Source organism: Pollicipes pollicipes, unplaced genomic scaffold (assembly GCF_011947565.3).
Source record: "Pollicipes pollicipes isolate AB1234 unplaced genomic scaffold, Ppol_2.1 Scaffold_4881;HRSCAF=5763_pilon_pilon_pilon, whole genome shotgun sequence".
Classification (NCBI taxonomy): Eukaryota; Metazoa; Arthropoda; class Thecostraca; order Pollicipedomorpha; family Pollicipedidae; genus Pollicipes; species Pollicipes pollicipes.
This window is the reverse complement of record NW_023596576.1, coordinates 48,372,676-48,398,647: the sequence shown is the minus strand read 5'-3', so window position 1 is coordinate 48,398,647 and position 25,972 is coordinate 48,372,676. Positions and strand designations below refer to the sequence as shown.

Genomic DNA, 25,972 nt, shown 5'->3' with positions numbered 1-25,972 from the left:
TATTAGAAGCCTATCAAGAGACGTGAAAAGCGAATTTGCCATAACTTGTTGTAACTTGTGGTTACACGATCACGACCTAAGATTATTTATTCGAATGTAGGGCTTTCATTCCGATCTAAGTCTAGTTGTCACGATCTAAGGTTAGTTTTCATAATCTATGATTGCTAATATGATGTGATACTACGATATCTTGGATCGTGATAGTTAATCATGATCTATGATTAGCTATCACGATCCAAGGTTGTGCAACACTTTTCAAAAAGCGTTGCAGTGGGTTCTGCCACTTGAATAGGCAGCAGAAGGTTTATAACTGAAACGTTGCTCTTGAGTTAATCTCACCCCTCCCCACCCTCCGCCCGGCCTAACCTGTTTAAATAACTAAAATGGCAGGATGCCTTGTGTAAAGGGAATGTTTCATATTTGGAGATATTGAAGTAAGCATCAAATATGATGAAACAAGCTCACATATAACTAAGACTGCTCTAGACAGTGCAATCCTCTGTTTAGTAAATATGCTCCTCGATGCGTCATGGTTTGATTACGTCATCGTACCTTACGTAACATTGATTGAGAGCCAATGGACGGTCGCGAAGATCCGGAAATCGCGTTCACGAACACCGGATATGAACGTCTCGACAATTATATTTTTCTTGGCCTTTATCGCCACATGGCTTATGGAATGACAGAATTTGAATGACGTTATTATGACTTCATGAATGCCAAGGTTACTTTGAAATACTCTCCTCGATACACCTTTCCCCATTTTCGCTGGCGTGTAGCTCAGGAACTAGCGGGGCATATTTCTTAAGAAGGGCAAGATTGTGAACAGCACAGAAAAGTCTTCAAGGTGGTTTTTTCTGTTAAACCTTTAAACATTTTTCCTATGGCGATGCTTGGAAAGAACAGACTTTAACATCAGCATCGTTTTCCCTTCTCTCATACCTTCGTACGCATTTGGCCATCACCCCTGGTCAAATACGGTTAGTTCGCAACCATATCCTTTTGTAGTACCTGGACCGGCACGCCGGCTGGTATGTCCGGCAATGAGTGGGCCGTCTTCCGAGCCTCGGCGCTCTTCTGCGCCCTGACTCGGCCCGCAGCTGGTCCGCTTGGCCTGACATTGTCAAGCAATTACAAATGCATTCGTATATCAACAAAACTCGCCTTGTCCTGTCCTCATCTGGGGAATACCTTCCAGCAAACTGGTCATTGGCACAGGGTCAAACGAAGTTTTCCCAAGCTCGGGTGTCCATAGTCAGCTTTGGTTCGTTCTAATTAATGGCAAATGATTCACCGTTAAATTATCAAAAAGCTGAGCAGGTGGGTGTGGGGGGAACAGGGTCTCAGCCCCCTGACCCGCTTAGCTACCGCGTCCGTCCATTAAGTCGACGTCTGATCGATGGCCCTGAAAAAATTGCCGTAATTTCCGATTATTTGTATTGTCCAGCATACTGCCGCCCTTGGCCCACAGAATCCGCGTGACGCTCCCAACATTCGACCTTGCGCCCTCGTATGGCCTGATCATGGGTATGTAGGAAGCTAAAATCCAGTCATCACTTCTGCTTATGCCTCTGTTGCTAAGTTTCAAAACGTTGCTGAAACTTCAAGCTATTCACCAAGTTAAAGTCACTATGTTTGTACTCTACGCAACATAAATGGGGACGGGGGGGGGGGGGGGGCGACTGGAGACCTTCATGGCCGTATTTTCGGCGTCAAAATCTGCCTGCATGTGGGCGTTTTACTCTCCTATCGATGTTACTCAATACTGATGACTTAAATGTAATAATCTCCTCGTCATCTTCTTTTCCGACGTCATTACACAAGTGTGGTGGAAAGAGTGGCTTTAAATTTCTATTCATGTTTCGTCACGCAGTATTTGATATTAACACACCAGAATTGGCCCGAATGATTTGCCTGAGCATTGGTCCCTGTGGAGCTTCTGCCCGAAAATGAAGGTCTAAGGCAAAAATCGCTACAAAGGGCTTCGGTCCTGGAAACTTATATTACTAGCTCCGCGCGGTATAATATCGTCGCTAATCACGAAATGATTACAGCATTAAAAAAACATTTCCAGCCTCATCAGGTTGAGAACAACGAAACTCCTGTAACGTTTGACTGATCTTCGCCACGCAGGTTTACGTGCGTAATTGTTAAGAAACAACTATCAATGCTGTGTATTGATGGCTAGCCAGCAACGTAACTGTGAAAGCGAAAGGTTTACAGAAATACTTACGCTCAATATAAATAAATGAAATGTGACCAGTAAACGATTGGCAAAATAACAATGCGATGTAAATAATGGAAAAGCATACTTCTACGAGTATAACCGAAAAAACGATATTTCAATGCAGTCCATTTGCTTCCATCACAATATTTTGGATAACCACGTTGCGGAGTTACATAGGGACAGTTTTGCAAACTTGGGGAACACTTTCCCTGATGTGCACTTAACTTGCCACCGGCAGGCTGACTCCTTTCAGACGTCGGCCTCAGTCGCCTCAGTCGCCCATTGTTTGAGCAACTAGTTACGCTGCTACATCAATATTCGGGCGACCGGTCGGCCGGCACCGTACTTTTTCTGAGCGCGACGCCACCTATCGCCCTGAGACCTAACTCGGCGACGGGCGGCGCGTGACTGAAGACCGCTGCAGAATGCGCCCACCGCTGTAGAGCTTCGATCTCTGATTTGTACTCGGCGACGGACGGTGCGTAACTGAAGACCGCTGCAGAATGCGCCCACCGCTGGAGAGCTTCGATCTCTGATTTGCACTCGGCGACGGGCGGCGCGTAACTAAAGACCGCTGCAGAATGCGCCCACCGCTGGACAGCTTTGATCTCCGCTGCGTCCAAAAATACTCGACATTCGTGACCGGAATGATTATTTGTGACATCGTGATTGCTGGGGGATTCCTAGATCTTCATGGCATTTTGGTAACCCGATGTAGTGAAAAAGAACATAAATGCATATGGCTAATGCGGCAATAATGCGCGGATTAATTGGTTATTAAACATACAAAACTTAGAAAGTCATACCGAAGTAGATTGTAATGTAATTAACCTTTACTTAATAATACGGAAAAGTACCTTGATTCCAAGATGAGGTTTAGGCTTCTATAAATCTCCAACAACACACATATGGCTAGTTTACTCGAATTTCCTCGGCTAGAACGCTGTGGACAAAAGTGACGTCATAACAAGGGTTAGTTCTACTACCGCGTGTTCCCATACGACCCATTATAGAATGGGCCTTGGCCTATGCGGCATGGGCCTTGTCACATGCGACCCATGTTCAGGCCAAACCGTATTGGAAATACGACAGTATAAAAAGAAAACTAACGGCAAAAGGTAGAATACAATATAAGTTAGCGAGGCCTTCACAGCTGCCTGTAATTAACCAAACACCACATTTGATCAGGCACAAATGCTTTGAAACAACCAATGGTCTCAAACAGTGTTGCATTTCGATTATCGGTAAATGCCGATATCAATATGATTGATTGCTTAATGCTAATATCCACAAATATGTCAAGTTTCTAGCGCGCCTAACTGGTCAGGAAAACCCTCATTAAGAATTCCGATGCTGTAGCCTTCCTTACGAATAGTCAAGCGACGTTCAAGCTTGTTTGAACGCCGTGGTTGGGACCCGTTGGTCACCTCACCTTCATACGACGTGGCCAGTGAATGAGTACCCCGTGGGGGCTAAGACGCCTGCTGGGCCTGGCTTTCGCTCGGTCCGGCTTCGGTCGCAGCCAGCTGGCTAGTGTAAGCAGCCGAGGCCTGACGCCGCGCACACTGTGCACCCCCGCGTGGTGCCGCGGATCCGATAAGATGATGGATTGCACTGCCATGGATGGGTTCTGTGTGTGCCTGCTGCGCCACGTGGCCCGTGCTCGTCGTGACGTCTTTGCCTTCTCAGCCAGCGCTTACGGTTGGGATTTATACACACAGGTGACGGAAATATGTACTAACGGCTTCACTGCAGTTGCTGGCAGTCACAACATCGGTAAAAACCAACAGTTGGCGCGTAGGGAATTTCGTTTGGACTCAGTGACTATCGCGCGTCTATTAATTGGTTCGTTTTGGTTTATTATTGGTGGTGTTCTGACGACCTGGAATCCATCACACAGTTGCAGCGCCGCAAGCCATCGCCTCTGGTCACGGCATTGTGTGTTTATTGCGTGTGTGATGGGTATAAATCACATATGACACGTACTTTTTGCGATCAAAACATTGATCCACTCACGAGCTTCCTACCTCGATAGCACATGTCATCAATGCAGGGTGAAATCAGGATGCGAAATGAAATCTTATCCACCATGAAACCATGCGCGTTACTCTGCGTCTACCTGCGACGGAAGTTCGATTTACCCGTTTGTGTCACTCCCGTTCGCTATGTGACCGACGGTCCTCTGCCGGTGCGCACCGCAGACTTGTGTATAGTAAGTGGAGGCCAGAGAAATTCACAAAAAAACACACCCGACCTGTAACAGCTTGTTCTCCGTGATTGGAGAACGGTTCTGAGTAGAAAATGGCTGCTCAAATTTCAGAAAATGTAGCTATGGATTTCAAGGCAAAGGAGCACAGCCTACTGCTTGTGGATGGCGGTGCACCAGCGAAATTGTACCGAGATAGTTTATGCACTCAATATTGGGCTGACATGATCGTTTCCGCCATTGTGGGGCCCTGACATGGCCTGATAGTAGCCAGACACGTACTTTTTATTCCGCACAAAGATACCAGATTTCTCTAGATCCTCCAAAAAGTTTATAAAAGATTCCGGATTTTGCAAGCTCCTCAAATAACTCAGTCGAGCAATGCCATTCTGTGTGGTGTTCATAATAATGGCGTATGTAAGGCAGATGCTATCTGTCCTATGTGGAAAATTAAATGAGGTGTTCTTTGTTTCATTTTTAGCACCTCTGAAGTGGTCATTAGAACTCGCCCTGACTCTTCGTTCCATTTCGCCAATGTTAAGTTAATGTTAATCTCCATTTCGCTACATTAAGTTGCCGCATGCAGCAAAAGGAGCGCAGGGAACAAGCTTCAACGAAACGATACACAGAGAGGCGCTACCATTAATTTTGCGTTTTTTTACGGCATCGCCGACTGCCACCTACCATCATCCTAAAACATATCACTTGATTAGTTACGCATGCCGCCATATCTACCGACGAACACCTGATTCCTACCCCATCCTTATCCATCCACCCATCCATTCACCTATCTACTCTTATCCTAACCCCACACCTTTCCCGAGCCTTTCCTGTAGAGCGCTGCATCCTGTTCCTAACCCCATCCTACCCTTATCCCGCCTAAGCCTTCCCGCCACCCTTCTATCGTACTCATGTGCATTACGACGGACAAGGCACTGCCAGTGGTGCCAGTGCATCCATCGGCAAGTACAATAACTAGCATACAATATGCCATACATATCACATGGAGTATACGATATGCGTTAAAACGTTCTCTTGTGTTTTTGTACTTCGTCTTGTCTCACGAATGTGGCTATGATGAGAGGCCTTCCGCAGTCGACAGCTCATAGGGAAGACTTCATGTTTTAGTGTGGCTCTTCCCCATCAGCCCAGCCAAGCATGGGTCACACAGTCTAACCCCGGCTGGACGGAGGGATGAATCGAACTACCTGTTTCTTCACGCGCAACAAATAAACGTTTGACGGTTGTTCTGCTCTGAATATAGAGAGCTGATGGGCATCGAAGCAAAAGACCACCATCAAGTGCGCCCAGCATGACGAAAACTACCATACTTCACCTTCCGGACTTTACCCCAGAGTCAAAGGGACGATTCCTGGACGAGTGGAATAGTTCACCCACAGTAGCTAAACTCCTCCAAACCATCTCCCCAATCGGGCCCATCAGAACTGCTTCAGGTTCATAGGCTTCCTAAATCGATACTAATCTGGTGAGGACACTACCCCCCTCCCCCCTCCCTTTCCTCATTCCCCGGCTCAGCCCGAAGCCTTGCCGCAACGCCTGGGTCACCGCGAGCATGTCGCCGCCGTCAGCCTTAAGTCGGCCTCACTGCTGCCCTGAGTCTCGTTAGCCAATGGAAGCCCATCCCCCACATAGGAGTAACGCCGTTCCTTACATATGACGTCACGACCCAAGCCTACTCCATACTTGGCGGAGAGCGCATTGGGTGGGTTTGTTACAAGTAAATCGTTGTTGACGTAACAAGGCATGGCAGCGGTCGATTCACTATGGTCTCGTATGCCCGGAGATGGTCAGGTTTCGATCGCATGTGCATAGTGTGATCGACATATAACCTCTATACATAACTTGCCAATAATTGATCCTTGAAATGAGATTCAAGTGCGTCATTCCTGCGCGTTACATGCCTCCATGAGATTGAATCAGTTGATTTTACTGGTGTACACATTTGGAATTAAGGGCGCTCTTCATTGGCGAGTATCTGTGACGCCACTTCAGTGTGTGGAGCTTGGGTCGTAAGTCCCCGACGAGTCGGGCACAGGAACTAGCCTCCCTGCCGAGCGGCCGACCGTGCCAATAGCGATCATGGACGAGTGCTGCCGACCGGCGGCGCACAGTCGGCCTCAGCCTTCATATGCGGGGGCTTCAGGAACGTGATGCTCTCTGCGATGTCCTGGGGGTCAGACGGGCCGTCACGCCCGGCTGGGCAGCAGGCAGTCTGGCGATGATTAAATCTGTTCAGCAGTGTGTAGGTCAGAGAATTGACCAGCGTTTTGCTCACACCCTGTCGGTTGCATCCTGAAAATCAAGGATCGGTGTTAGTCTTGACACCAGGAACTGAATATCCGTATCACTACAGAACAGTGGCACCGCTTAACTCCCCATCTTCCCAACGTATTAACACAGCAACAGGAATTCAATGCACCAATACGAAAAGTAGCATGACTATCGGTGCAAATGTGCGGGAGGCTGAACGAAAGCAACATCGCTGTGTGACTGAGCCAAGCTGAATGTCATAGTAAACTCAAAGATATTCTGGTCATTCTGTGCGGTTGTCACGAATAACTCAACGACTGCGTTCTTCGTTGCTTGTTTGTTCAATTTCAGGCGTATTAAAAATCACCATTTCTGTCAGCTTCATGTTGTCTCAAGTACATCTGACTCTGGTGGGCAGCTATGATTCTGCTCCCAGCTCAAGGTCCGTGAGTCAAACCGGGTAAGTATCATCCTTAAGAAACACAGACTGTGGAGTTGCTTTGAACTTTCAGTCTACTGAAGAAATAGTGCTTTTTGTAGGCAATTACACACACAGTTCACCCAGCCATTCACACCGTAAATTCCCACAGTCCAGTCACGCAGTCCAGTCCATTCGCATAGTCCAGTCACACAGTTATACATACTGGGTCAAATTCGTTGAAACCAGAGATCTCACTGGAGGCTTCAACGGCACGAAATTGAAGGGAGCTCCGGAGACATCGCTGCAACCCTTGCACGCGCGGTAGGCAGTTGTAAGCAACCCCGACCAAGCGTGAAATCTCATTTGTCTGGGAGGGCGGCTAACCGAGAGCCTCTGAGGGTTAAAACCCGAAAAATGTCGATTTACGCGAATCACCGTGCATGGGTAAATTTAGTTCAAATCTAGTCGGCATTTTGTTCGTCCATCTTAGCATGGTTTCTACACATCACTGGTATGCGTCAATGAATTTCAAGAATTGGGCGACATGTGGCGCATTTCTTTAACAGCGTTTTTGCATGGGACGAATATTCATATTGAAGTCCTAGATGCATACCGCATGCTGAGTAAGATTCCTTAACATCGCCACCCGAAGACAGCACAAGAAGGCATTAACGGTAAGTGACTGGGTTACTGCCAGGCAGCAATGACATCATTTGTGGCTTTTATTTAGCAAACTTTGGACCACTTAAGTTGAAAGCGGACTGCTCTGGCTTATTATGATGTCGGTGTACTTAATTTTCCATAAAGATGAAGTGCTTGCAATATCATACCCCAACTTTGTCCCTAAAAGCTATCGCCAACCGTCACCGAGCCTAAAATTCAAAACAATATCGCATAGCGTCATGTATTGTCATATGTGTCATATAAACAACATAGTGTCATATATGTGTCTAAAGCATGCTTTGGGCTACTCCCTGACCGTAATAAATGAAAACCAAATAGTTTACGGATGATAATTTAAACATACTGAATGCCACTATGCAACAGAAACCGAATGGTTAAATTTTCCTTCGCGTCCTCTGCCTCGCAGCACGAAGTCGTTTGTGTCGTGACTAGAACTGACCTGTAAGCAGACTGACAACAGAGCCTACGATGACGCACATCAGGCAGCCGAGAAGATTGTACAGCTGGTATGAAATACCGTACACGTATTGGTCTATAAACCTGAAACCGAAGGACGAGACAATTAGTGAGCAGTCGCTAAGGTAAATGCCTCCCATCTTAAAAAAGCCTCTTATATCGAGAAGCGGTTTATTAGTTGTTTTTTATATTACTGTTTTCGCGAACATGCGCTGAGTAAGTGACTTGAACGAGCCCAAACATGCCAACTGCGTACGTTACTTAAAAAGAGTCGTAATCATCATCATTAAAACGCCATAATAACGTCATTCAAATCCTGCCAATTCATAAGCCATGCGGGGATCAAGGCCAAGAAGAATATAATTGTCAAGGCGTTCGTATCTGGCGTTGGTGGGCGTGATTTCCAGATATGACGGCCGTCAATTGGCTCTTAACTAATGTTGTGCAAGGTACGATGGTGTAATCAACTATGACGGGTTGAGAAGCATATATGCTTGACATAGAATTGTGCCTCCTAGAGCAGTTTTCCACTTAAAGAGTGTACCATGGTTACAAGCGTGCCTATTTCATCATATCTGACGCCTGCCTAAATGCGTTCAACTGTGAAACGTTTCCTTTGAAGAAAAATATTCAAGCGTATCTCGGCAGATGTTTTCACAAACAAAAAAGCAACACAACGGAAACCACAGAAGGCTCTGGATGGGTAGAGTGAGGTCGGGGTAGCTCGATCCCAGACGTAGCCCGTCACAACCGATGTAACGCCTGTTTCAGGCCAGACTGTGCTCCTCCATACTTACCCATCGTCCTGTCGCTCCAGTGGCAGGGAGCTGGTGTTGGCTGCGAGTGGCGTGGTTGACGGCATTAGTGACGTCAGATTGTTGTCGCATCCGGTGACAGAGGTGGGCAGAGGCTCGGGGTGTTTTCCAGACACATACGCGCCCATCACTACCCAGATGCTTAGTGCCATAGCCGTCACTGAGCCCGGCGACAGCACCCTGTCGAAGATCACACACACACTTGTAGTGTCTTTCATGGTGGAAGTAGTAGCGGCTCTGGGACCTCGGACACCATAACCGCTTCGCAAGAAACCGTAGTCAAGCTTTCTACGTTTCTCGCCACCCAAGATTCAGAGGGCTTTCAATATACAATAGGCGAAATTATCTCCATGGAGACTTGAGCTTGCCCACGTGAACCTCTCCAAAATACGGGGGATTTTGTCCGCCGTCTTTTCCTGGGCCCTCACCTTACCCGCGTCCTGCAACACCTCGTCTGACCGCGAGTACGCTGCGGTCATTATCTATACGTCGACCTCATGATATATATTGGAGGTAACCCAAGGTATGCACAGCATTAGCCCATTTTAACGTTTTTCTTTACTTGTATAGTTTTAAAAAGTGGAGAATAAGCGACAGAGCTTTAAATTAGCCATCCCCCCCAAAAATAAGACGTTTTCACGCTCGATCAGGTCACGCCATGGATGTTTCCTATCTCCCGAGCACAACTGGCTCATTCTTTAAAGCATATTTTTTGGTAGGCAACCTTACGTCACAACCTTTTATGGTGTTTTCAGTTATTATGTTGAGTAACTATCATCATCACATACAGCTCACGGATACGTGAGTCAGTCACGACTTTGAAGAAAATGGCGGCTCTGAAGGGTGCCCGCTGCTGGGCCTGTCTCAAGGCTCGGACGCACGTGTCAAGCTGGATTGGATTTGCACACCGCCGGATTTCCAGGCATGTAATACTGATAGGTAACTCCTGGCACACTTGGGTCTTTCAGACATCCCCAGAGGAAAGGGCGTCAGATCCGGGGAGCGCGCAGGCCAGGGAGTCGTCCTCTACCGCATCCTTCAGACCTCCCCAGAGGAAAGGGCGTCAGATCCGGGGAGCGCGCAGGCCAGGGAGTCGTTCTCTGCCGCATCCGTGCAGATCACACGACCCCGAAGGAGTCGTGAAGCCATCCCAGAGCGAGCCGAGATGTGTGGGAGACGCGTAGTTTCCCTGAAGCCAGTGGAGGCGGACATCGTCGATACCGTTTCGGGTTAGCCTCTCCCAGAATCGATTGAGCACTGTCATGCAGAGAGCTGCAGTACTGCGTTGGCTGGTGATCTGGCTGACGTCAGTTGGATGGTAATGTGTAACTGCTCTATCCTGAGTTTTGGATAACTTTTTTTCAAATTTGATGGTGCTGTCGGCAATGTGTTTCTCATCGGCGCTTGTTGTTTATGGTTATTACAGGGTATGGTGAATTCTTGTAGGCCACTTACTCCTATCATTTTGTTGTGAGGAGAGCCAGCAAAAATGTTACTGGCGTCTACCCAGCCCCGAACCACCTGGGAAGAGTCGATCCAATTTCGCCTCTTAAGTCGTGTAATGTGCATTGCTTCGAAGCAAGCTCAATCAGCGCGAAATGGCCTCAGTAGAAAATGCAGTCATAAAACCTCGAAGCAAGAATCGGCCAACATCTCGCGCGAGTCATCGATCGATGCTGATCCTGAATCGGATTGACCACAAGCGTCCAAGGACGAACCGCAAGGTTAATGCAGACCGTCAGGGCCGTGCTCCATCCCACGAGGTTAGTGCAGACCGTCAGGGCCGTGCTCCATCCCACAAGGTTAGTGCAGACCGTCAGGGCTGTGCTCCATCCCACAAGGTTAGTGCAGACCGTCAGGGCCGTGCTCCATCCCACAAGGTTAGTGCAGACCGTCAGGGCCGTGCTCCATCCCACAAGGTTAGTGCAGACCGTCAGGGCCATGCTCCATCCCATAAGGTTAGTGCAGACCGTCAGGGCCGTGCTCCATCCCACAAGGTCTTGTGCGCTCGGTCTTGTCCTTGTCCCGCCGCTAGTGTGCAATGGCAAACTGTCATCCCTGTGTCATATTCTCTAAACAGTCACTCACGACAGCCGTTTGATTCTCACTGGGAACTCCTCTTGTGCGCATGACGGTCGATCTCAAGGCTGAGGCGTCGAAGCAGACAAAGAGCTCAAGTTCATGCCTTACACAGGTCTGGAGTGTTTCTAAAACGTGTATATCATGCCCGGAGGGTAAAGGGAGTATTGTTAAGTGAGCTTGCCACTCGTTTAACGCTCATTAATCCGAGTGCTCCGAAAAAGGAAATGTCGACAGGTGAACTGAAAATCAGGGACAGGCTGGCTGCTGAACGGCAGGGTAAGGGAAAGGCATGCTGCCAAGGTTCATTGTTCATCCTTTTCCACCAGACATACCTTGGCGTTCGCAAAAGGTACCAGGATTCCCAGCGTGAAGACGCCCAAAATTGGTCCACTAACGGCCCCAGTGACGGCCAGCGAGGCCTGCAGCACTCCCCCGAGCTGGCTGGCCAGGAAACCCATCGCCAACGTCAGGCAGCCATACAGCAAACCTGTAACGAAGTGGCGGCGTTAGGGTTGTTCTGTTGATTCCACGCCCCATCACACAGGAGGCGGTGCAATGCCACTTCAGTACAAGTACAACACGTGTTGAACGCTTATTGAAGATATTTAACGTGTTGCGACTAGCGTTGAAAGCACACACCTATTGGAAAACATAGTACTGCGGAACATGCACGAGCTTCTTTGTCTCGCATCACCGAGCACTGAAATCGCAGGCAGAAAATCTCTAACTTTCGAACCGGGAATGCCTCCAAAATGCATTGCCTGCTCGTCGACACAGGTCAAAATGCATAGCTTAGAAAGGTGCTTTCACTGCACTCCAACTATCCAGAGCTTACTGATCATTCTGGTTATCCAGCACTGTGTCGCTGGAGACATTTTCTGGAAGTAGTTCGCGTGGTAGAGGAAATCCTGCCAGGTGATGGCTGCCAGCGAGTTGAGGCCAGAGGAGATGACACTGAGCGCTCCAGATATGATGCAGGCGACAAAGAGGCCCGGCAGGCCCATGAGGTACGACATCTGGTCCAGCACGAAGTAGGGCACGAGCTAGAACAGGAACAGTGTGCTCTTTGTAGTTATGAAGAACAAAATGTCATTTGGACATTGCAACTGCGGCTGTTACCAACTCCACGGTAGGGTGCACTATAAATGTAGTTATTGTGGTGGGCATGAATGTAATGCGATGCTATGTGGGTTTATCAACTGTAAACTAGCCCTGCATTTGCCACATGATGTTGCATTACCTGCGGTTCATGCGGTCACAAAGGACGCGACTCACAAGAGTGTGCGTGAATGAGCAGGCAATTGATACCATAAGCACCTCAACATTTTCAGCCTGCTCGTTTTCGTACAAAATATATCTTTGGGGGTTTGCATTATGAACATTATTTTTTCATCATTTTTTGGGGGGCACCGCTGTTCACGCCTCGAACAGGCCACTGGAACACGGAGGAAGCGGCCATGCCCCTTTCTCTCACAGATCAAGAGGGGCGCCGCACCTGGTCCTTCCTCTCGATAAGGCCCATCCGGAGCGGGTCACAGTCGGCGTACGTCGCGAAGATGGCCAGACCGCACAGGCAGGCCAGGGAGTTGTACAGGATTATGGCCGGCGCATTCAGCAGGCAGGCGCTGAAACAAAGGTCGGGGTATGCGGGTACTGGTGGTCAGTGATTGAGACTGTTTCGTTTTAATCGAGACTGTGATGATGGAGACTATTTCTAGGTTATTTTTGCGTGTGGCACTAGCACAGCATAATTTTGGTGCTAATTTTGTTAAGTTGGTTCAAACGTTGCACCTAAATGATGCAAACTACTCGCGTGTGCTACCGAACGGTACCTTAGGTGATGATATATATTTGCACAGAGTGATTAGGCAGATGATCCAGCTTCAGATTACGTATTCAATATGTCAGTGCTTGTATGATCTAGATCAATAAGTCAGAACATATGACCGGAGTGCTGATTGTGTCAGGGCTGGAAATTCCCACAGTGAGGGCGCCGATCATACAATGCTGTTCTTAGACAGTTCAGGTAACGCTATTAGAGCAACTGTTACTAAACTTCCCGAATTTTTAAAACTTTTAGGCTTGAGCCTGCCTGTGGAAAAATGCCCTGTTTGTCAGCTGGTTCTTTAAACATTGATGAGTGCCGAACCGCTTTCATTTTCAAATGGGTAGCTGAAATAAAGATTTTTGACATCACGTATACCTGCACTAACCACACCACAGAAATGAGCCTGGGCAAAAAATGCATAGACTAGAATGATAAAGTTCATAATGGAACCGACAGATGTTACATCTTTTGGTAGAATAGCCATTATCAAATCGCGTTTACTCTCGAAGCTGGTTCATATATTTATTGCTCTCCCGAGCCCACCGGCTGATTATGTTAAGAAGGCTGAAAGAAGCTTCTTTATCAGTGTATCTGGAACGATAAACCATGCCAAATCCAAAGGTCAAAGATTATTCAACAATATGGTGCCGACGGTCTGCCGAATGGTTGATATAACTGCTTTCGTGTACGGTTTCAAGCTCTCGCAGGTCAGACGCGTAACGAAATCTTCGGATGGTTGGATGAAAGTAGCAAGGCTTGAACTATCAGATATTTTTTTAAAAAAACTTATCATGTGTGGGACATCAAAACTGAGACTAATCAAAGCCCAGATTAACATTTTTCTGAGCAGATGTTTTTCAACCGCTTATTCGATAGAATGTAATATATAAACCATTACCTGAGCATGTGTTTAGTGAAGCCGTATGGTTTTCCAGCCATGCTACGCATGTAGCATCTTGTGTTAAAGAATGGGTTAAACGAGAGCCACGGGTTATGGATAATTTGTTTAACTGGTACAATGGAAACATGCTTTCTCGAATAGAGGTAATAAGACGGCACCGTACATTTATTATTTCCTATGCTAAGAAGCGCTGCCTCGAGGCCTTCCCGGGCAGATGAAAAGCCCAGCGGCGAAAATCCCATTCGTACGGCCAGATGTTTGACACAGACTGAATGTGTTCATGTATGACAGAAGTTTCAGCCTTTATTGCTACAAATTGTTTGCTTCTTCAATGCTAAAGACATACCTTTTTTAGAAAAAAAACATTAAATTTTGCATATTCCGAATGGTTTGTATGGGTGACTTCGGATTCAGAGTGCCTGCTAATCGTAGCTTGCTGCGTGTACCCCGAACCCACCATCCAAGCGTGCCGTCCAGTCTAACAGCTAATTTTGCTTCCGCCCTTTGGCCAGACAGGAACTCGGAGGGTTTTACGTGCCGCACAATGCAGCGACACGGCCGCCTCGGGTCTGGGTTGAACCTCGTTGGCCGGTTGCCAGCTGGCCTTTCCATTTCAGTCGGGTCAAACAATGCGCCCACTCTGGGACCCGTACCCAGTGCCGCTGGATTACGAGTCCAGCATCTTTCCCCAAGACCACGGAGGCGGCATGTTGGAGATATCTTCTTTATGGAATCGCTATTTGCTTAATCACAAAAATACGTTGTTCATACCGTAGTACCATCCGATATCAGTTCCTGCACGTTCTGTTCTTGCGAGGCAGAAACGATAATGCGTTGGTTTTGGCATTGCGTAGTTGTGTAACAATTTCATAAAGATATTCAAACAAAGCTTGCTCGTAAATAGAGATAAATATTTCCGTTATCAGTATGGCCTGGGTTTTGTCTACAACAGATAAACGGACTTAAGATATTGATTACAGCCTTAGTAAGAACCGTAGGTAACCAGGCTCAAAATGTGGGACTAGACCTGAGTTTTCTTGCTTGCTGACGTATTTGAAAATAGAGTTCCAGAAAGAGCCGAACGTGCGTCGATTAAAAACAGTTTAGAAGTATTTAAAAAGGGATGGGGAGATCCAACGCATAACTTGTCTGGTACTTTGGCACAATCCTCAGATGGCTTTTTCGCTGTCGAGTACCATGTCAGCAAACACAGGTAAAAAAGAACAAACAAAACACACACACACACGTACGCACGCACGCACGCACGCACGCACACACTCACATACGCACGTGGGAGACTGAACGCCATGTTGAATGTGTTGTGTTTGTCGTTGTAATGAACGTCTTATCTTGAAAAAAGTGAGGATGAGTTCTTTCACAAAGACGGATAAGGTGCCCACGGAGGCGCGGTTTAAATTGCTTTAGTTTTAATTCTGTAGCGCAGCAAGCGCGGACAGAAGACGCTTCCAACGCAATACCACCCGGATCTCGTGCCGCCGACCACATGGCCTCGATGTCTGGGTTCTGGGCAGTACTCGAAGTAATACGGATTCAAACTGATCTGACATGCACTGGGCATTATTGATCTTGTAAGCTGTTTGAACAATAGGACATCCACATTGCTTCACTTGCATTCATCTTCAGGTATTGTCCCATGAGCATACACATTTGCAATATCGTACATGGGTCTAAGAAGGGAAGAAAATATACTCCAGACCAACAGTGATGCACCGAGCAAAGCGTTCCAGTGGTCAAACATACCACGTGCTTTCCATGCCACCAAATGTTTAAAATGTAGGAACTGCAGGATTGTAAGGAAAAATGTGTACATGAAAACGAATTAAAGCTCACAGGCATCACACATCACTCTTCATTCAAACATGCAAGCAAGCTCAAGTAAACATGCAACACACCTTATGCATCAATGATGCATGCAAACGATTTCAATTAAACGGGCTTCGCGCATCACGCGTTGGGCATCATGTATGCATATAAATGATTTTAAGCCCGCTCACATCATCCATAAAGGCTCATATCACGTAAAAAAACAGGGAATGCCCCTTTCTGTGAACATTTTTGGCAAAACACGCTCAGGCTGAAATCCAGGAAGGTTTGGACCCGATGCCCCGTTTAGAGTTCAAAGTGATCTAGAAAGCACAGGACCACCCAGCCAGGAAAATAAGTGGATCCATTCTCATAAATCGAAGGCGACCTAACGCAAACCATAACTCATCGTGCCCGATCATGCAAACGTGATATGTGCCTTGATGTGTGATGCATACTAGCATAAAATCATTTACATGTGTAATGGATGTCCAACGCGTGATGCGAGATGCCTGCTTAATTGAAATCGTTTGCATGCATAATTGATGCGTGACCTATGATGCCTCTTTACTCGAACTCGCTTGCATGTTTGAATGAGGCGTGATGCACGATACCTGTTTACTTGAATTCGTTTGCATGTGCACTTATTTTTCGCGCATTCTGTTTCTTAGCTGGATATGCAATATATCGTAGTAATGGCTGTCAACTGCTCCTTGTTTAGTGCTCTGAGTGTTGGTGACCTGTAAAACTGTGGCTTGTTGTTTAAAAAAGACTGAAAAATCGAGTTGGATCCTTGACAGGCAATTTTGAATTTACTTCTGCTATTCGTTTCGATCAAGGTATGTTGCGGAAATTTTACTACATCTATGTCTCAATTTCCCTGTTTTTTCTACGAGCAATAAGGCTATTATAATTTGCATAATTTCCTCACAAACGCACTTAATAACTTACAAATCTAACTCACGTTCTGCCCGCCTTCAATGTCGGTAGGCTGATGTAGCGCTGTACCGAGCTCTGGTTCACGGCCAAAAGCCCAGTCCACATGAACATCGTGCCGAAAATCAGATTCCAAAAGTTGTGCCTGAAACGGATGCAGCATGGCCGAGATAATGACACATTTTCTACGCACCAGACTGAGCAATAGTTATATGACAACATGCTATATGTATCTTATATGGGATCATTACTGCTTATTCTAGTTTTATTCGTTCTTGTTATTGTCCTGTTTACTTTATGGTTGTATGCTATAGATTAGATTAAAGGCTATACCTACTAAAAAGTGCGAACTATGCACATGATGAGGACCGCTGTTTACCTCTGCCAGGGACTCATATTGAAGTTGAATACACTCATCCTGCCGTGCTCTGCGTTGATGGAGAAAATATTCCTGAAACCGCCCACGTTGATTGAGCCTTGGACAACGATGGCCACCATGCCGGCTCCCATGACAGCCGACTGTAGTACGTTGGCCCAGACCACGCCTTTCAGGCCCCCCTGTGAAGGGAACATCCATCATCTTTTAGCACGGCAATGCTTGTGGATTTCTGCTCTCCTCGATGACTTCCATCCAGTGACGGTCAGCCAGTGTTCATGCGTGGCGTCTCCCTTCTTAAATCCCTCAGGGTCAAACATTGAGCAATGGCGCCTGATCGACCGACTGTAGGCTTAAGCCACCAATTTTGTCACGTTTTCCATATTTGTCACCCTAACCACACAAAAAGCTGCGTGTCCTGTTGTGGAACAATGGGCGACATGACTTCTGTCTATAGGGAAGAAGCTAAACTAGCCGAAGGTTTTTTTAGAAGAAAGTTCAATAGGCACATCGAAACGTGTGCATCGTGCTTTCCTTCCCCTATATATGTCAAGTATCATCAATGTCTAGTCGGGACACGCCTCAAGCTTTCGTCAACAGCAGCAGCATTCATGCCGTCAGCAGCAGCAGGCGTGCATCTCTATGCATGAGTGAGATAAATAGTGGCAATGCGCCCTGCTCACCATAGTGGCATTCAGTGTCGCCACCACTGCCGTGCAGATGATGCTGGTCTCCAGGCTCAGACCGGTTGTAGAGCTCAGGGCTAGACTTGGCGCGTACAGAACGATGGCCATGTACAGCGACGTCTGCACCAGGTAGCCCAGCACGCAAGATATCCGCAGGACGCGACTTTCAAACCTGGAACATGCAACCGACGGGCGCTAGACATGTGGTGCAGGTGGCATCGTAACAACGGGGAAGTGTTACGTCGCTGTCCGTGACTGAACCGGCACTCCCGGCGTCGCGCAGCGTACCTGAGCTGCAGGTACTCGTTGACGGATGTCAGGCCGCATCGGTAGAAGATGGGCAGGTAGAGCAGGGCCACCAACGGCGGAACCACGACGAACGCCAGCGCCACCACCCAGTACTCCGCGCCGTTCGCGTAGACCTCGGCAGGTGAACCTGCCCACGAGACCGCGTGGCCATTGGCACGTGTCGTTTGACCCGCTTTTTCGAGAGCACAATGAGCCTGTGTTGTTGTGGTGGTCAGAAGCATCACAATAACAGTTGATGTCTGTTAGGGTTAACAGTCAAGCGCCACGCTGTAAGAACATCCATATCCTGAATGTTGAGTATGAAAATGGGTTCTCGATCGTTGAAATGACTCACTAGAGGCATCTTGGTACATGTATAGTGATTTATGCGATAGACGCTACGCAATACATATATGAAGCAAACTTCATACGAAATTTCTGGTGAAGAAGCCTACTGCGGTTTTTATTTGCAGAACTTCCTGCCAGTTTATTACTGAAAGATGCCGTAGTGACATCCCTTAATTTTACAAAATAATGGGATCCGTCCGTCCGCACCCGTCCCACAGTGTTCACCGAAGTACCCGTTGGTGCTACAGTGTGGCACGAACGTGTAAAGTTGACGTGCTGATAGAAAACGAGCTGTTCGGTACAGTATTGTTACACTGCCGTGACAAATCCGCATGTTTTGGCATGGTTTTCCCATATTTCGTAGTAAGAAACAGCCATATAGCCTCAGCAGGTGAGCGCGTCGTAAAGCCCCTTAAAGTAAAAAGCAAACCGCATTTGACGAAAACTTCGTGAAATTTTTATACGTCTGTTGTGTCAGCTGTACTGTAAAAGACGATGTCTTATGATGTTAATGATAACAATCTCGCACGGGGTGATTTGTGCAGAAAGAGCGGAAATTTGCCTTGGGAGTGATGTAATTACATTCGATGTTTCCAAGGAATGTGGTTGTTTTTGTAGCTTTTGAAGCAAGATGCTGCTGAGATTTGTGTGCCTTTCAGACAGACACAGCGAAGCACAACGCCTTCGAGAACGACGGTAGTTCCCGGCAATTTTTCACATTAACACGTGGAAGGGTAGATTTCACGCCGTCAAATACAACCAATGGCGCCATGCGCAACATTCCATTACTGAACATCAGCCAGCTTATGATCGGAACGGGCGGCGCGGATAGTGATGCATGCCTCGAGACGCTTTAGGCCTGTCACAATCGCCTTCCTCGATATTAGCGACGACCACTTCTGATCTTGCCGCGGCTTTCACCAACGGTTTCAACCGTGCGTTCCAGCGTTTCTTTGGCAATTCTTCACGCAATATTCTTGCTTCCCACTTTCTTTCCAGGTGCAGTAGTCCTTAATATTCAATCTGTATTTTACATTGCCAGACAATGTCTCGCTGTGATACGGCGCACAAGTTGACGCCAATTCACGCCGGATATGATTGTCGGATGCATTGTTACAACCCTGCTGCTATCTAAAAAATTGTCACTGTGACATAGGGAATTAACAGGGGTTCTTCGTGAGATGACGGGTTTGATGCCTTGATGAAGTGTCATTCCTTGACACTGACATTTAGCCAGATCACCATTCGTTGAAAATAGCGTTGTACGCTTAATTTCAACGTTTGATGCAACTGTGGCAGTTACATTTCTGTAGTTGGTTAAAAATAACTACCTTACTGAAAAATGCGCGGTAAATCCTAGTTATAACAAGAACCCTAATTTAAAAAAGACGGCGAGAGGAGGTGCACCGCGCTCGAGACCTTCCAATGATGGGAGCGTAAGAACGCCTTAAAGAAACATGACAACATCTTGGGTGAGAAATCGATAAAATAGCTTATTTACGTCAGTAAAAAAGCAAATACATAAATGTTGAGCACAACACGCAAATGTGAATAAATGACAGCAATGCATAGCAAAAATACACCATCATATAATGAACCATGTAACACAAGCTATAACCACCCATAAAGATGAACAGATTGTCCTCCAACAAGCTAATTTGAATTGAAAGGTGGTTCGAAAAAGCTTTCGGTACGGTACGAACAAGTGCTTACCACCAGCACAACAGGCGCACAGTCAGCAGTTTACCCAAAATCAAGATGGCTGAGAGAAAGCTGGCCATGATGGAAATGGCCACGGGCAGGATGGCCATGTTCCTGCCGCCAAGCAGCATCTCAGCGTTGGTCTGTTTGCCGCGGAAGGCGTGGTACGCGCCAATCAGCAGCGAGGACATCAGCACGCTGCCGAACACGCAGTAGTCGACCAGGCCGAACGTCTTCGGAGACGCCATGCTGTCGGCCAGATCTGAAAACGAGAACATACGCCGCGATATTTCATACAGCAGTCATGTTGAAGGTCAACAGGAATTATAATAGGCGTGATGTTCAAAGGAAGTACCCAACTTTGGGACATATTTCAAAAGCATACTTTGTCTAAACCTCAGAACTATCTACGCCTACCAGTATCGCTGGGTAGTGCCACTGCAGTACTATCAAGGTTTGATAGGGATGTCAATCTTAAAAACTTATGAGTCCAAATTACGCCGATAACGCTTTGTAAGAGCATCACACTTCCTCCTTTCTTGATGACCCCAGAGCGTATTCAGAGTCGGCGACGACTGCAGCTATTGCGATCGCCAACGTCACAGCAACCGCCGTTACCCTGACGACGGCAGAATCTGAAGGTCGTTGTCAGCTGATACGGGTTAGGGGTACCACTTTTGAGCTGTTAGAGCCTGCACATCGCGAGGTTGTGGGCTTAAATGTGGCCCCCTACCGGTGTGAATCACATCAGCACAAATGCATGTTTATGATAGACAGCGGGCGGCAAGAACCAGTTACCGAGAAGCGCATTGGTTGAAGTTTGAGCCATGGCGCTACTGTAGATCACGTGATGCTAAGCTTTCCAAATTCACAGTGCTCTTCAAAAAAGATACCAAAGCAGTTGTGCAATGTTTCGTTGAATTCGTGGGATAGCAGCCTCATGTTTGAACACTTTTTTCTCTAAATGGTGTTTCGAGCTTTCGCAGCATTTATTACACAAGCATTTGACAACTTAGGGTGCTGCTAACATTGCAAAGCACACCCGTTGGAAAAAACAAGGCAAATTGCATGCCTTACTTTGATAATAGGGAGCAGGAAACCCAATGAGATTTCTCCCACAGAAGCGGCTACTTTAAGTTGAAATTCTGGGCTGCGCAGAAGGATTTCGAGAAAACTGGCATTACCAATCATATGAGACGCTTCTAGTTTGACTATAAATTAAAACTACAAAACGTAGGATACTCCCCTTAATAGACACACGGCGTCATCTAGTACCCGTTTTGGAATGCCCCGCCCCTTGGCAGTGGATGGTGACATTTCCGTATCTGCGGCCGAGCTCGCATGACCAGCGCTTCAGAGCCGGGGCCAGCGCCGACAGCGTGCTCGCGGCACCGGACTCGGCGGAATGTTGGCTTGCCCATGCTGCAAGAAGCGGGTTGAATGAAGCTTGGCTGATTTATTTTAATTCGATACCGAGAATGCACTGAATTCCCTAGCATCTGGTACGGTTACAGTTTCCACTAGCCCCTCAAAAGCCTGCTTCTTGAGTTGAAGCGGCGGACATGTTCTGGAATGGAATGTTTTGTTCCGGAACATATCATTCCGGAGAAACGTTAGGTTCATAATTTGTGGAGACAACGCTTGAGATGATGAAACATCATAAGTTAGCTCAAGACGAATAATACACTGTGTGCAACTGGAAGAAAAGCTTCGACCGCCCGGTGTTTGTAAACCTACAACCTACCTAAACCTACAAGTGTAAACCCGTAAACCTATAAGTGGAATAATAGATCCGATTGTCGTCCTCGTCTGGTGTATTAGTGCTAAAAGAAGTTCCCTACCTTTTTGTACTGTTCAGTTCTTGTTACATCAGACTTGCACAATTTGATCAGCAGTAACAGTGTTTTCAAAACCCTTCTGAATTGCTCAGGAATTCGATTTGACGCGGAGACCCCGCGGGAGAAATCTCATTTGACTCCCTGCCCATTACTGTGGAAGAAAAACATTTAATCTCCTCTTCTCTTTCGAACATGTGCGTTCCGTAATGTTTGCAACACAATTATGTGTCAATATGCTTGTGTAAGAAATGCTATGAAAGCTTGGAGCACCCTTTAGATAAACTGATATGCGGATATGAAGCTGTTATTCCGCGAATTCAACTCATTGTTATACTGCAGCTATAATTTTTTCCTAATGACGGCTACCAAATTAGCTTTTTTCGAGGCGCGCTTTGACTTTGGGAATGGGAGTATCACATGATCCATGTGACGCAACTGGTTGAAATCCCAACCGGCAAACTTTTCGGTAACAGGCCCTTGCCCACTGGGCTAATCACAGACGTTCTTTTATTCGACCAGTAGAGGTGCGCACGTTCGTTGTCATGACGACGGTGGGTCGCGGCTGTAATGAAAAAGCGTAGCGCTGTTACATGACTTGTTACATTACATGTTACATGACAGGTTAGTTTAGACTAAAATAATTAAAATACAAATCCTTACTGCGTCTTGACGGTGCTGCAATGACACCACCCACTGCTATTATTAGACGTAGCTAGTACCAAGGCTCCGCTAAAATATGGTTGTGAAACATGCCCCAGAGGTGGGACATTCTCTTTAAGCCTTCTGGGAACAAATACTCCAGCCGTGATATTAAATATTAGCATCTCGCTTTAATTCTTCTATAAGCCCGTGCCCACAAAGTTTTTATGTAATGGGAGTGTCATGGGTTGCGACGTTTTGGCGCTTGCGCTACTGAGTGCAGTTCTCACTTCCGGAAAGCAAAGTAATTGTTGGTGTGCAGGATTTTAAATCTGGACTCTTCACGCCACGACATTGATGCTGGTTCTGTACGAAACAGGACCGCTATTTTCCGATTACAAAGGACAGTTCAAACCTCATCCCCAATCATGCGTCCCCAAAAAGTGGGACAAAATCTTTCAGACGCCCGTGTATTGAATACACAAACCAATGGACTGGTGGCATGCGCCGTAGTGCCACTCCCATCCTTAATGGACCAGCTCAAATGCCACTCAACGGGCTCGTCGGGAGCTAGACTTCTCACCCTCTGGTAATCCTTCCTCACACCGCGAACGCACTGAAGTCACGGCAGCTTCAGGCACGGCGGCCTGACGGCAGCGGCCATCTCGGTCGGCTGACTGTTGGCCGCGCCGCCGGCCGCTCCGGCTGGCCGCTCCGGCTGGCTGCCGTCCAAGAACGGCCGCGGCGTGGACCAACTCGATGCGTCGCCCACAGCCGTCTCCTGTCTGTATCTTGCCACCTCCGGTCTCCAGCCCGGTCTCCTGCCACCGTCGGTCTCCTGCCACTGCCGGTCTCCAGCCCGGTTTCCTGCCACCGTCGGTCTCCAGCCCGGTCTCTCGCGTCCCCATGGCCGACGTCGTGGGCTCCCCGGCGTCTCCGCAGGCCGCCGGCCTCTGCCTGATACATTCACTACCAAATGCCGGGCATCGTCGCGTTATGTGACGACGTGGCCAGAGCAGCCTCATGGCTCATGACGGCTCGCAGTCAATGACGCACCCATTCCTCTGTTCCGATACGGCGCCGCCCACCCCGCCATCGACCGCAGCGCCAGACCGCTGACGGTGGACCTCCCCCGTCCTTCCGATGAGTGGGCCGTCAGGCGGTGGAGTAGGACGCTGTCGTGGCTGCTGTGCGCCGGCGCGCCGTGGCAGCCGTGCGCCGGTGCGCCGTGGCTGCCGTGCGTCGGCGCGCCGTGGCAGCCGTGCGCCGGTGCGCCGTGGCTGCTGTGCGCCGGCGCGCCGTGGCAGCCGTGCGCCGGTGCGCCGTGGCTACCGTGCGTCGGCGCGCCAGCCTCCCGACGGTGCAGAGTCGGTGCCTTTCGAACACAGTCCCCATCGCGGTTCGCCTCCTGGCTTTCGCTAGGAAGGGAGGTGGACAGGAGGCGCTGTGATATCGGTCTAAGGTTTGCGTTCAAGGCGTTGGGATCACGTTTGCAGCGTCCTTTACATTCCACCGGCGTATCAAGACAGAGGACGCCATCACACGAGCATTAGTGCCATCCGACTCGGCGCTTCCTGATGTTTTTTTTTTTTATTAAGGGGCGCTTCGACTGCTTTGGTCATTTTGCTTGGTTGTCCCTTGTGACCACGCCCTCTGGCTATAAATTCCAAACAGTCTTCGAGAAAAATAGCATTCCTCAGTAGAAAAATGGAAGTGATAGGCGGACGCTCTCATTGCATTCTTCGCGTGTTACAGTTCATCTGCTGGGACGACGTTTTAATCATGTCTTCGTAATCAATTAGACACAAAACAGCACATTTGTGGCCTTACATCCGTCAGGTGTAGTTGGCGTCAATACCAGGAAGAGTTTACCGGTGTTACCATAGGCTAAATGTGACTCGAATAGCTCTTAACTGCGTGCTATGGGGTGCCGGTAGTGTAGTCGTTAACGCGTCTGAGTTAACCACTGCGCGTCTGGAAACCAGAGGCGCGGGGTTCGATTCCCCGCGGTGCCCGCCCTTCCTGCCAGAGTGAGAGGCAGGTGACGCCATATAGCCCCAGCAGCCGAGTGCGTCGTAAAGCCCCAATCACACACATAACGCGTCTGAGTTAACCACTGCGCGTCTGGAAACCAGAGGTACGGGGTTCGATTCCCCGCGGTGCCCGCCCTTCCTGCCAGGGTGAGAGGCAGGCGACGCCATATAGCCTCAGCAGCTGAGTGCGTCGTAAAGCCCCAATGACACACACACTGCCGTGCTATGGCATCTCTGGGGGAGTGTGTCGCGCAGACCCAATGGCGGCATACCGCACAGAGGTTCGTCCACCACCGTCCGTTGTCCGTGACGATAGTACAGTTGGTTAGAGCCTTCCAATCCACCCCCCGCCCCCGGTGGCGGTGTGGGTTCGAATCGCCTTAGACGCTCGCTATTTGCTCTTGGATGGAGTGGCTTCTTGCGCCGCGGCACGTTGAACTCTCGCTGCTTAACTCTGCCGTTGACCTAGAATTTCACGATCAGGTGGTGGAGGCCAAGGCTCCTTCCGGCGCCGGCGCTCTCTCTCTCTCTCTCTCTCCTCTCTCTCTCCTCTCTCTCTCTCTCCTCTCTCCTCTCTCTCCCTCTCTCCTCCTCCCTCCTCTTCTCCTCTCTCGCTCCTCTCTCATCTTCGCTCTCTCTCTCTCCTCTCCTCTCTCCTCTCTCCTCCTCCCTCTCCTCTCATCTCTCTCTCTCTCTCTCTCCTTCTTTCTCCTGCCTTCATCTGCGTGATGTCTGCTGCGAGCCCTGACTGGCAGCGACAGCCCTTTATGTTCGCGCAAAAACCTCCCCGATAACACCGGGAACCGATCCCCTTCCTGAGCCATTTCCCGCATCCCGTGGAGCGAGTCGAGCGGCGGCTCGTATGGCACGCCTGCCCTACGGACACCTCGGCCCGCGACGAGGACACGAGTCGGCCACTGCGAACCTCTGTCCATATCAGTATATCCGTCTGTCTGTCTGTCTGTCTGTCCGTCTGTCTGTCTGTCTGCCTGTCTGTTCTGTCTGTCTGTCTATCTGCCTGCCTATCTGTTTACGCGTTACCGTTTTCATCGCCCTCCCTCTCGCGGTGTAGTGCGGGGTCATATCGCGCGACATTCCCCACCGTCCTCGCCTGGGGCGCCACGAGGTCCGCCGTCCGCTCGCCGACGAGACGGATGGCGGTGCGTTTGGCACGGTCCCACGGGCAGCCTCTGGGAGGTGCCTTCATTATGCCCGCCTGTATGCCTGTCGGTCTATCTCACCGGCTCCGCCCGCCTCGGATCGCGGACGGCCACAACATCACGTTGCAACCTTAAGGTCGCCGCCACCGCTCGCTCTACCCAAGCAAAACGGCTGCAGCCCAAGAAGCCTGACGCGGTGGTGGGCTTCCTGGGCCCGGGCGACCGTGATGCTGGATGCCGAGGACAGAGCCC

General features: G+C 48.6%; 2 protein-coding genes across 2 annotated transcripts; both read right to left on the bottom strand.

The window, feature by feature from the left end:
* Positions 1–5,957: 5,957 nt before the first annotated feature.
* LOC119101528 (uncharacterized) lies at positions 5,958–9,231 on the bottom strand. The gene is made up of 3 exons (XM_037224877.1): positions 9,063–9,231; positions 8,249–8,349; positions 5,958–6,746 (listed from the first exon to the last, which is right to left on the bottom strand). The coding sequence occupies exons 1-3, from the start codon at positions 9,206–9,208 to the stop codon at positions 6,532–6,534; spliced, it is 462 nt and encodes a 153-aa protein (XP_037080772.1). The 5' UTR covers positions 9,209–9,231; the 3' UTR covers positions 5,958–6,531.
* Positions 9,232–11,464: 2,233 nt separating this feature from the next.
* LOC119100511 (sodium-coupled monocarboxylate transporter 1) lies at positions 11,465–25,767 on the bottom strand. The gene is made up of 9 exons (XM_037223599.1): positions 25,602–25,767; positions 20,097–20,312; positions 18,002–18,149; positions 17,711–17,885; positions 17,031–17,209; positions 16,680–16,796; positions 12,658–12,787; positions 11,998–12,205; positions 11,465–11,649 (listed from the first exon to the last, which is right to left on the bottom strand). Exons 1-9 carry the CDS (start codon positions 25,765–25,767, stop codon positions 11,465–11,467), a joined length of 1,524 nt encoding a protein of 507 aa, XP_037079494.1.
* Positions 25,768–25,972: the final 205 nt, after the last annotated feature.